Source organism: Mesocricetus auratus, unplaced genomic scaffold, assembly GCF_017639785.1.
Source record: "Mesocricetus auratus isolate SY011 unplaced genomic scaffold, BCM_Maur_2.0 Super-Scaffold_100007, whole genome shotgun sequence".
NCBI lineage: Eukaryota > Metazoa > Chordata > Mammalia > Rodentia > Cricetidae > Mesocricetus > Mesocricetus auratus.
Genome location: NW_024429191.1, coordinates 33,673,040 through 33,686,006, shown reverse-complemented (window position 1 = coordinate 33,686,006; position 12,967 = coordinate 33,673,040). Strand labels below are relative to the sequence as shown.

The window sequence follows — 12,967 nt, the reverse complement described above, 5'->3', positions numbered from 1 at the left end:
ATGAATAAAGGTAAAAATCAGAGAAAAGGCTTTTGCATCAGCAAGGATGGTAATGTTAAAGGATGGGAGTTGTGTCACATGTGAACTATCATGTCCTGTTTGGATGTGACTTCCTACATCTTGCTTTAAGTTTTGAGTCTGATCTAACTGTGACCTTTGACAGTTATTTAATGAGGTAGTCCACATTTCCTAGACATTCACTGTATCTGGTTATTATTCCACAAATAATTAAGTACAATATGTCAGTTATGTTTTTTCCTTTATGTTTAATGGAATTCTGTGAACATTGCGAATATATTACTTTTAGTGGTACACAGTTCTTGAGAAAGTGTCTTGATTTGTTTTTACATTGCCATTTGCGATATATTTTAGCAGTTTGCTACAATGTCATTTAATAAAAATAAAATGTACTTGGTAATGGTAGAGAAAATATTGTTAGAGACTTCTTGGGTCAGGAAAGGCTCAGTCGCAAAATCAGATGCTTGTTCATTTTCAACTGCGTCACTCTGGTTCCTTTCTTTCAAGAATAACTATAATATTGCTGCAAAGTTCATTGGACTGAGAAGAACCCTCCTTGAGTTTCACATGGAGACTGAGTAAAGCTCTTCTATTTGATTTTTGAAGTACTCTCTCAGCTCGGGTCTCTTAGCCTTTAGTGTTGGTGTCAGCAAACCATTTTGAACTGAGAACATGTCAGAATGGATGTAAATGGCTTTAACCTAAAAACCAAATGCAGAATATAGCTTTAATAGGAATAAAACACAGCAGTGATAGCATACATAGTAAAAGTAAACAGGCATAAAAGAATAAGCATCTTGACTTTAACATACCATGCTGAATCAAAATTATATTCAAACACATTTTAGCCCATTTGATATGTTTGAAAGCCACCCTTTCCTCTTGCCACTCACTCACTCACTCACTTATTCATTCCTGCTTTCCTTCCTTCACTCAGCAACTCAATAGACATGAATAGGTTACTTGCCCTGCAAGTCACTGAGAATACAAGGAGGAGTCCTAAGCACCAACACCCACAGTGGTGTAAGTTAGCGTTTACAGAGCAGACTGAAGGATGCTGGGACATTTAACATGATGTGCAGAGAATGAGGAGCATAGACCCGAGTTGGGGAAGAACCAGGTATAGTCAGAGATTTCACAATCAGGTGAGTGTTTTTTAAAAAAGAGCAACAGTTGAGGCTGGGGATGTTTCTTAGCTGGTGGAGTGTTTGCCTACCATGTATGATGCATGGCTTTGATCTCTACTATCTTATAAAACCAGGCTGTGGTATCACATAGTCACCACTCATGAGGTAGAGGCAGGAGAACCAGAAGTTCAAAGTCATCCTAGGCTATATATCAAGTTCAAGTTCAGCTTAAGATACATGAGACCCTATCTTAAATAAACAAATAGTCAAACAGGGACAGGGGAATGTGGGTGCAAGAGGATACCACAAGCACAGTCCTCAAGGACAAAACCAGCAGTTGAGAAGAAGCAGGGTGCCTAAGGGATTAGCTAAGTGGCTTCTTGTTACATAAGAAAGTCAAGTGTGGGAGGTATGTGGTGGTGGTGAAGGCCAAACTTGATCCCAAGCAGAAGAGGAAGGGACTGGAGATTTTTAAAGAGTGCAATGGCACAGACAAACATGCACTGTAGAAAGAGGTCTCCAGGAGACAATGGAAGATGGCTTTGGGAAGAGTTAAGAATGGAAGTATATATTCCATTTGTTGGAAATAAGATAATAGTCTACATCAGTAGTTCTCAGCTTTCCTAATGCTGCCACCTTTTAATGCAGATCCTCATGTTATGGTGACCTCCAATCATACGTTTTTTCATTGTTACTTATAATCGTAATTTTGCTACTGTTATGAATTGTAATATAAATGTCTGATATGCAGGATATCTGATTTGCATCCCCTGTGAAAGGGTCACTTGACACCCGAAGGCATTGTACACATAGGTTGAGAAGTGCTGTTCTATACAAGTGTGGAGGCAGACACAGAGATAGGTAAGCAGTTTAGAATGAATCGAAGACATAGTGACAGGATTCAATATGGAGGGAGGCTGCTATGAGGACTCTTCAGTGTCTGCTTCAGATGGCTGCCTAGAGACACTGTAACCTGTATTAAGAGTGCAAAGAGAAGGGAGGACACAACCAGTAAAACAATGTTTTACTGTGGACATTTTTGGTTTTCAAGACAGGAACTCATGTAGCTCAGGCTTATTTACTATGTAGCTGAGCATAATATAAAGCATTTGATTCCCCCCTTTTCTTTCTCTACCTCCTCAGTGCTGAGGTGGAAGGTAGACATCACTAAACCAGTTTATGCAGCGGGGGGGGGGGATAGAACCCAGGGTTCTTTGTGTGCTGGGAAAGTGTTCTACCAAGTGAGCTACATCTCCATGCCATGCCATGAATTTTTGTCAAGCCTTTTAGAGTGGGGAACAGAAGGATCTGATCTAGGGCTCTCACTGCTGTCTTCCATGAGGAAGAACCCAGGTTCCCAAGACAAAAGCTCTTTGCAAGGTAGGATGAGCACATGGAAGGATTGAGGGATGGTCTAGGTGTGTCTCCGAGCTTCTGTCATATTGGGCTCCAGCAGGAAGTCTCCTAGGCAGTTCTCTGAGAATATTATATCTGAACCGGGGCTGAACACTGGAGTGGTACAACCTCTAAGAAATTGTGTCCTGCTAACTGGGACCAAATTAAGTGATTTTTTGTTGTTTAATGAGTTTAATAACTCATGTTATTAAAGAGTGTGTTGGACTAAACATTTTTGTAATACATACTTTAAAATTATATTAGAATGATGAATGTTAAAATACAAACACCGATTCAGGAATAGCTTAGATAATCAATATTCACTGAGCACGTACAGTTTATCAGCTACTATATTATGCATCAGGGACACAAAGAAAAACAATCTGCTCAGGAGATCTTGACTCATTCCCCTTCTGGGGGGGGTACCATGCATATCTATCTTAAGGTCCTTTCTGTTTCCCAGACTCCCTGGTAGTGGGATTGTAGGCTGGCACTTCCCTGATCCATGTCTAAAATACATATATGAGTCAGTGACAGAGTGGGAGGAATGATGAGCAAAGGGGTCAAGACTGGGCTGGTGAAACCCACAGAAACTGCTGACCTGAACAAGGGGGAGCTCTTGGACCCCCGACTGAGGGCTAGGAGGCCAGCATGGGACTGATCCAGACCCCCTGAATGTGGTTGTCAGTGAGGAGGCCTGGACAATCTATGGGGCCTTGGGCAGTAGATCAGTATTTATCCCTGGCATACAAATGGACTTTGGGTGCCCCTCCCACAATGAGGGATGCTCTCTCAGTCTGGACTCTTGGGAAAGGGCCTGGGCCCTACCCTGAATCAAATGACAGACTCTGGATATCCCCCATGGAGAGCCTCACCCTCCCTGGGGAATGGAGTGGGGATTGGGTGGAGGGCGGGGAGGGGGGGAGGAGGAAGCAGAGGAGGAGGGAAGGGAGAGGGAGCTGGGATTGACATGTGAAGCAAGCTTGTTGCTAATTTAAATAAAAAAGAAAAACAAATACCTCTTACTCATTTGGAACCTACAATTCAACGAGTGATGCCAGAATTTGACATAAGTACTATAGGGATGAGGGCAGGGAGAGGAATACCAACCAGTTGCTTCTGGGATATCCATTCCCCACTTCTCCCATGTTAATAGAACCCGATTTAGTTTGGGTCCAGAATACATACCATGGCATTCCTATTCTCTTATTTCTAGCTAGAGGATAGCCATGAGATCCATATTTGGTCTAAGAAAGAAAAACATTTTGCTTCCCTAATAAAAAGTCAGACATGGCTACCTCCATCTCTTCTCCTCTTCCTTACTTGAATGTGAGTGGTGTTGAGAGCTGTTGCAGACACCTTGCTACCATGGAGAGAAAAGTCAACACACTAAGTGAATAGAGAAAAGTGGAGAGACAGGCAGTGTCATTGGCTTTGAGGACCTGTAGCTATCTGGGATCATTCATCTTTCCACTTATGCAAAGAAGGAAAACCCAGAAGAATCTGAACCAGTTTTTTTTTTCTGTGAGAGTTGACTGCATTTCTTTCTAATACATCACATACCCCAGGCTTCGCAGCACTTAAGTTGTGTTTTACTTTTATGTTTCTTTTCAAGGCTATGACCAAAATAGATGACAGAAACTATTTAGAGGAATACCAGTATCCGCTGGCTCACAGTGTCAGAGGGATTGAGTTCCTCATGGAGAAAGACAAAACACAGTGGCTTTACTGGTGACAGTGGGAACTGGGCAGCAGCTTGTTCACACAGTGGCAGACAGAAAGCAGGGAGACCTAGACCAGAACCAGAGGCATTTGTGACCTTCTAAAACCACAGGGACCAACTTCTGCCAGTGAGGTCTCACTTCTTTTTTTTTTTTCTTTTTTTTTTTTTTTGGTTTTACGAGACAGGGTTTCCCTGTATCGTTTTGGAGGCTGTCAGTCCAGCCTGGCCTCGAACTCACAGAGATCCGCCTGTCTCTGCCTCCCGAGTGCTGGGATTAAAGGCGTGCGCCACCACTGCCCAGCCTAAGTCTCACTTCTTAAAAGCTCCATGACCTTCAAAATAGGTTGGGAACTGAATGTTCAAAACATGACCCTGTGAGAGACATTTCATATCCAAATCATAACAGACAAGGTTCTTTAAAACGCGATGTTGCCGGGCGGTGGTGGCGCACGCCTTTAATCCCAGCACTCGGGAGGCAGAGGCAGGCGGATCTCTGTGAGTTCGAGGCCAGGCTGGACTGATAGCCTCCAAAACGATACAGGGAAACCGTAAAAACCAAAAAAATAAAAAAAATAATAAAATGGGATGTTTGAGGTGAACTTTGAAGAATAAGTAGGACTTGGTCAGATGTGGACAGTGGGGGAGGGGGGGAGTGGACTGCTGTGCAGCTCTAGCATGTGCCCAGGCAGAGGGCATAGTGCCCACATCTCCCCAATCTGTTACAAGTGTGGGCTGGCCCACGTGGTACATATGATATAGAAGAGAAGTGGAACTGTACAGAGCAGTACATCTTCTTGGCATTTTTGATGGTTATTCTTGACATAGTTTTTAAATGCTAGCAAGCTGAGCCAGAATGACTCTTTGCAAAGATGGCACTTAAGTTGGATCAATGAGTTGGAGAGATGTCTCTGATATTAATAATGCTGCATTCTAGCAGGTGGCTATTTAGAGGTGACAAAGAATTCTTTGCTCAAAAAATAAAAACCCAACTCTATTATACCCACTGACTTTGTATAAAAAAACCCCAAAAACCCAAACCAAACTAAAACAAAACAAAAACCCCTCAACATAAAAAGAAGACCCCTCAAAATACTATACTTCTAACTTTAAAAAAAGGCCTTTAAGAAATTCTGGAATTTTAACCCATATTTTAATTAACTAAATGTCATTTTTTTCAAAGCTAAGCATTGATGGGTTCATCTTTATCTCTAGGAAACTTGTGCAAATGAAGGATTAACCCTTACCTTAGATAGGCTCCTTTTTATACCAAGCCCAGTGTTTGAAGGGATACAGAGTGTGCCTGGAGTGAAGTAAGCAGTGTGTGAATGCTGCAGGTGTGGTAGCTCCCTGGACTGCAGTTGCATATCGCAAGGACTTCTATCTGGATACTCAGGGTGTGCTGTAAGGGGAGCAAGCAGTGTGCTAAAGCTGCGGATGTAGTGGCTGCCTTGACTGCAAGGACTTCTATCTGGAAACTCAAATTAAATGGCTGGAAATCAGAGCCTCTTGACTGAAGAAGGCTTCATACAGTGTTCCGAAATCAAGTTCCTAGGACTAGGATGTGGCTCAGTCTGTAAAGTCATTGTTTTGCAAGCATGAAGACTTGGGTCAAAGTCTCAGAACCCATTAAAAAAAAAGAGGATGTGGTGTACATGCTTGTAATCCCAGCATTGGGGACAGGAAGATTACTGGGGCTTTTTTTTCTGGCCATCTAGTCTAGCCTAACTGGTGGGTTCCAGGCTAATGAGAGATTCCACCTCAAAGGAGGCAGATGGCATTTTTGCCAATAACACCTGAGGTTGTCCTCCAACTGCTATACATATGTGGACACAATGCGCCCTCACATATGTAAACACACATATACATGTCATTAAAAAGTTAAGTTCCTAAGCCGGGCACTGGTGGAGGCAGGTGGATCTCTGTGAGTTCAAGGCCAGCCTGGTCTGCAAGAGCTAGTTCCAGTACAGGCTCCAAAACCACAGAGAACCCCTGTCTCAAAAAACAAAACACAAAACAAAACAAAAACCCCCAAACAAAACAAAGTTAAGTTCCTGATATTGAAAACCCTCTCAGTGTGCTTGCTACCTAACACAGAAAAGATTTCTCAGGACAAGGACTACAAGTCTTTGTACCTTAAGAAATACAGTTTCCCCCAAGTGTGTTGTTATCACACATAAAGTCCTAAGACACTTGAAGTTCTTTGAAACAGGTCCCAAGGGAGAAGCTTAAAGTACTGAGAAGCAGGAAACATACACAGGCCACTTCTCAGATGGTATGACATGGGGTATGAGTCAGGGACAGGGAGGCTGATGTGGGAGAGAGACAGAGGTTTGTAGAGGTGGGGTGAAAGAGGGATAGGCAGGAAGGTCAGATGGTTAGAGATGGGGAAGTTAGAGAGATTTGAACTCTGTCTCCAAACCAACAAGAGAGCACATTTTATGTAAAATGTAACGGAAGTCTACCTTTTTAAAATAGGAAGTTAGAGGGCCAGAGAGATGGATCAGGGGTTAAAGGCACTGGCTGCTCTCTCACAAGACCAGAGTTTGGTTTCAGTAGCTACATGATGGCTCACAACACTCTACAATGCCAGTTACAGAGGTTCTGATGCCCTCTTGTGGCTTCTGTAGACTTTGCATGCACATGGTACACAGACATATACACAGAAAACACTTAAACACATAAAATAAGCATGAATAATAGCTTTTAAAAACCTTTTTAAAAGTTTAGAAATTACCATTTTATGTTGAATATTTTTGGATTTGTTCATTTTGTTTGTTTGTTTTGAGACATGGTCCTGGGCAGTTTGGGATGGTCTCCAACTCCCTGTATAGTGTAGGATGGCCTCGAACTCTTGATCTCCCTGCTTCCCCATCTTGGGATAGCAGGGCTACATCACCACACCCCTCACCCACCTTTTCTTGTTTATGAAGTTATTATGATTTTCCCAAGGAGATGTAAAGGCCGAGATATAATGTCTATAGTCTGGCTACCAGCTCTTCTGATTTCCCAGTGAGACATGGGGAGTACTTGGGTTAGCGGGCAGGACTCTACATTCAGTCCAGGTGCCAAAGACGAGAAATGTAGCTGTGATGGCAGATGCCACAGAAAGTGCAGTACAGGAACAAATGATAACTTTCACCGGGAGACTTACATGACACTTCTTAGGTGGTGTGGAGACTGTGAAGGAACAAGGTCTCGAGGGGAAGGGCTAAAAACAGGCAGATTTGGTATCTGTCAAATCAGTTCCTGGAGCGCAACTGCGTGTGCTGCCCTTCCACATAGCTGTCTGCAGGACTGTTCTGCCTGAGCTTGTACCACCAGATCCAGCCCTGCAAAGAGGGCCAATCAGGCCCAGGGCCTGAATCCAGCTCACAATTTAGCCCCTCAGTGAGCAGATCAGAGCAACACTACTGCCAGGCTGGCAGGAGTGACCCTGAGTCCATTTATTTACATTCTTCCACAAAATACCTACACAATTGACTCCAGCGACCATGTGGGTGCTGGGAATCAAGCTGGGGTCCTCTGGAAGAGCAATGGCTTCTCTGAGCCACCTCTCCAGCCCCACATGTATGTATGTGTAAGTATGCATGTATATATCAGTGTGCATACATGTATGTATGTGTGTATGTATGTATATATGCATTTATTTATGTGTGTGAGTGTGTATGGATGCATATACATTTATTTTCTGAGCCAATGTCTCTCACTGTGCAGCTCTGGTTGGCCTGGGACTCACTATGTAAACTCATTCACTTACTTCTACTTCCCAAGTGTACTATCATGCCTGGCTCTTTCTAATGTTTAATACATTTTATAGAAGAAATAAGAAAGAAAATGCTTAACATTAGCTTTCTTTCTTGAAACTTGTCATTGAAATGAGATCTACAGAACTGTCGCTTAAAAATACTGTAACATTTAAATATTGTATTGGAATGCAATACCTCCAAATTCTTCATTTATGTCATTTCATAAGAATTTGAACTTCCAGGAGCTGGAGAGATAATATCTTGGTTAAGAGCACTGGCTGCTCTTCCAGAGGACCCAGGTTCTATTACTAGCACCTCCATGGCAGCTCACAACTGTCTGTACTTCCAGTTCTATAGGGTCTGACACCCTCTTCTGACTTCTGAGGGCACTGCACATACATAGTGCATGGGCATATATACAGCAAAACATCATACATATAAAATAAAAATACACAAAACCTCAAAAAACTTTTTAAAAAGCAACAACAACAAAAACCATTAATGTTTGTATGTCTGAAGAACCATAGTACTTTCAGTTTTTCAAAGAAATTAACTTAAGGTAACTTATAGATAATAAACACAAATAATTTAAGATGAAAGACAGATAGAAAAATAAAACATTTCCATGAATCAGGAAAACGATAAATCCATCCATAAATTGATTCAGCAACTCTCCCTTCAGATAAGAAGAAATAGAGTATGTCTAAGGAGAGGTGCACTGGTTAGAAGTTGAAAAAGATCTATTGTGTCAAAGTTCATTTTGTATTGTCTATGTAAATTAATGAGGCACACAAATACCAAGAACATTATTAAATCATTATTAAATGTGCTCAAATATCTGCTAGTCATCTACATCATTTAACTGTTGACAGAATAAACTTATCTACTTAGTAAAATATACATCTTCCAAAAACTTCTGTAAATTACTAATGGCTGACCTATTTCTTAGAATTACATATTTCTGGAAATTATGCCACAGTAAAACCATTTTTTTTCTAATTCAAAGTTCAGTGCAATCAACCCAGCTCAGCAAATCTGAACTCCTAAAGTTTACATAGGATTACTTACATTCTGGAGTTAGTTATGTCATTCTTTGTGTTTTGAGTTAATCCTTAATTGCCCTCTTCCTCCAACTTGATATAGAGTCTCACTATACAGCCTAGGCTGTCCTTGAATTTATGATCCTCCTACCTTAACTCCCCCCGCTCTGTGATTGCAAGTGTGGACCACCATCCCTGGCTGACCATTTTTGTTTTTGTTTGTTTGCTTGTTTGTTTGTTTGAAACACAGTCTCAAGCAGCCTCAGTTGGCCTGGAACTTGCTTTGAGGTTGGGATGGCCTTGAACTTCTGATCTTTCTGTGTCTACCTCTCATGTGCTGGGATTATAAGACTGTACTGCCTCCATGCCTAGTGTGTGTGGTGCTGGGGATCAAACCCAGGGCTACATTACTAGACAAGCTTTGCCAGCTAAGCCGCATCCCGAGACCCTGCCTGTTTATTTTTGAAAAGGGAAAATATCAAGACAAAAATGGTTTGTGGATCAACTCGAACAATTGCTGTGAAGGAGGGCCCACGTTTGGAGCATGCCTTCTCATTAACGCTCTAACCAAAGACAATGGAGAACAGTGGAGTTTCAATTGAAGGTTTGTTCTAAAACAACCTCAAGAATCTCTCTCTCTCTCTCTCTCTCTCTCTCTCTCTCTCTCTCTCTCTCTCTCTCTCTCTCTCTCTCTCTCTCTCTCTCTCTCTCTCTCACACACACACACAGCATCAATCGTTTCAATCCCTCCCATCCCTAACTCTAATGTGCAGGTTTTATCATTCTGTGTCCTGGTGCAAGTCATGCATCCTAGCACCAACAGAGGGCGTACAGGCCTTAGGAATTCACAAGGGTGTCCCCAGGTACAGTCCTAGCTGGTCCTTCATCTCACCCCAGACTACAAGGTCTGGAACCCATCTGGGGTAGCCTCTGCCTCACATGGCCGCATATGATCCAGTCACACTGATTCCCATTAAGGAAAGACAATGAAATAAGTTCTACCAAGTTTGGAGATTGAAAAATAAAGAAAGCAGCTGGACACTTCAAATTCAAGCTTTAGCTGTCTTAAAATAGTTAAGTGGTGAATGAAAGTTTGTTTCCTCAAATTGATTTAATGTAAACTTCTGTTTCCAGAGAAAAAGTCTCAAACACTGAAACTATTTTAGATTTCTTTAGCTTGAAATTAAGAAATTAAAACCATAGCTAGGTATGGTAGGTAGCTCATGCCTGTAATCCAAATACTTGGGGGGCTGAGACAGGAGGATTGCAATGAGCTATGTGGTAAGTAGCAGGCCAGCCTGCCCTGCCCTGTGACCATTATAGCATGAGACCCTGTTCAAAATGAAGCAAAAGAATAAAAAAGAGATTTTAAAAAATCTTTGTACATAGATATATTTTAATTTCAGATTAAACATAAGAATTCTATATTTAAAACCAATTTAAAAATAGTTCTAAGCCTTGTAGATCCCTCACCATATTTTGGGGACTTTTAAAATGGAAAACATTTATTTGTTTGTTTTTGAGACAGGGTCTCTCTACAGAGCCCTGGCTAACCTGGAACTTGCTATGTAGACCAGACTGACCTTGAACTCACAGAGATCTGCTTGCCTTTGCCTCCCACATGCTAGGATTATAGTTGTGTCCACCATGCCCGGTAAAAAGCAATTCTTGAAAAAAATTTTGTTATATTTCTGTCTATGTGTCTATCTCTATCTCTCTTGGTCTCTGTCTATCTATCTCTCTGTATACATGAAGATGCACATGCATGTGGAGTTCAGAGGTCAGCTTTCAGGAGTTACTTCTCTCTTTCCATCTATGGGACTCAGGAACTGAACTCAGGTCATCCAGTGTGGCAGTGAGTACCTTTACTTGCTGGGTCATCTCACTGTTGCTGCCCCCATTATAAAATGCTGATTTTATAAAAGGCAATTATTTAGAAATCCAAAGGATAAGCATTTCTATCAGCATATTATTATTTTCTGCTTGGAGACTTTTTCTCTTTGGCTTTTACTCAAGCACACATATGATCCATGAAGTAGGACTGAGCATGCTCAGCCCTGAGCCCAGCTACAGTAAGACCAAGAGGAACTGAGTGTCCTTTCTTTGTGGGTACTTTGTTTTCTCCTCCTTTGCAGAAGGGCACTGGGCTGATAGTGTCCTCCTAGCAAGTAAGCTGCCAAGAAGGCAATGCCCATAAAAGTAAAAATAAGGTAGGGCACTTGGGAGCCTGAGCAGGCCCACATGATCTACCAGTGACAGCAAGGCTTCTATTTCAGCCTTATGATCGCCGGCAGTTATAAGGGCAACAAGCACAGTCTTACTTGTCCAGTGACCTATTTTAGTGTAGGAACAGACAGCTGCAGTTGGCTAGAAACAGGCCTTTGGGGGTCTGTTGGCATACAGCCTTCTAGCTGACCATATCACAGAGGAGGTCAGGGTCACCATGCCACTATGCAAAGGGATAGAATGAGTGGGAAAGGTCACCGTTACCTGTTCAAAAGAATAGAGTCCGCTTTCTTTCCCCAACATCACCAAGTCTTCCAGAATGGCTTTCTTCAACTCCTGAATTGAACCATGAAAGCAAAACAGTAAGAACACATTTCAAAATGGGAATAGAAAGAATAAGGCTTTGAATTAAAGTAGACCAGTGACAGAGCAGACACATGCTCTCTCAGTCCCTCCCCTGTTGAGGGTAATCTGGTGCCATTGCCAGTTACTCACCAGGAGAGAAAGGGATGCAAATGGCCAAAGAAGTCACTGTGATTGGGTTAGGGCATGCTTTAAGTGTTCTGTTGGTCAGCCTGGCAGTGCTGCCAACCCTATGCAAGCTCTGGGTTTAGCAAGGGAAAGTGGAACCTGAGATGCCAGTCTATGTCTGCTGCTGAAGCACAGGACAGACCTCCCTAGACATATGCCACTAGACAGTTCCATGAAGGTAGGAATGGCACATGCTCTAAGCGGGAAGAGCTGTGTTACTGTTTCCAGTCTATCACTACCTCTTAACCCAGTGCACACGAGATCCACCTTCTCTTGGTGAGAGTCCGAAAGCCTGCGTTCACATCTGACCCTGCTGTGAACTATCTGTGTGGCTGGGACAAATCACCTCCTCTTAGACTTCACCCTTTCAAGTCATGGGACGATAAGCCTAGATAAACTTTGTGTGGTGGCTCCTGGACCTAAGAATTCAATGGTTTACTCAATTTCTAAAGAATAAACAGGAATAAATCCAGCAGCCACAAAAAGACAAATCTCTGGTTTAGGGTTCCTACCATGTGTAAAGTAATACCAGGCACTCTGTATGCATATAGATTTCACCATTGTCAGCTTTTCTGTCCCCTTGTGTGACTCATAAAATGCTCAGCACCCTGTCAGGAAGCACCTGGGGGTACAGACCTTATTTGTGCAAAGCTCCTGATAGGTCCCTTCGATTCCTTTCTTCTGAGCCCAGGAAGGCATGACTTCAGGGTCAGGCACGACAATACCAACCAAAAAGGCCTACAAAGCCCACCAAAAAACACAGTCATGACACAAGCTTTTAGAGTTCTTATTAGAGTCCGGCATTAAAAATAATCTCTTGGTATTCTCAGACTCCACCCTTTCCTAAAAATAAGTCTTCTGTTATGAAACATTTGTTCAGAGGTTATAAAACACTTCCACCAGGGTGCCACACAGTCCTGGCTAATCGCTTCTGATCTGACAAAGTGCTGCTCAGTGGCTAACCATATGATTAGCATGCCTGAGGCCTGGGTTCAAAAGTCAAAAATTAAAGGCACACATACACACACAGATACACATGCACAGACACACAATTTCTGACATATCCCCTTGATTTTCATATTAATCTCAGATCTGCACATCTTGGAGGATGCTAATCAAACAACTTTGATCCAAATTCTGTGAGCCAAAACACATTTTCCA

At 42.3% G+C, this 12,967-nt stretch overlaps 1 protein-coding gene across 6 annotated transcripts in view; it reads right to left on the bottom strand.

The window, feature by feature from the left end:
* Positions 1-246: 246 nt before the first annotated feature.
* The window catches only part of Acsl6 (acyl-CoA synthetase long chain family member 6), a 57,694-nt gene continuing 44,973 nt past the window's right edge, over positions 247-12,967 (bottom strand). For all 6 annotated transcript variants that reach the window (XM_040748654.1, XM_040748656.1, XM_040748653.1 and 3 more), the window contains 3 exons: positions 12,443-12,544; positions 11,540-11,611; positions 247-719 (listed from right to left, as the gene is read on the bottom strand). In XM_040748654.1, coding sequence (XP_040604588.1) covers positions 582-719; positions 11,540-11,611; positions 12,443-12,544 — 312 coding nt within the window. In that variant the 3' untranslated portion in view covers positions 247-581. The remainder of the gene's footprint in view (positions 720-11,539; positions 11,612-12,442; positions 12,545-12,967) is intronic.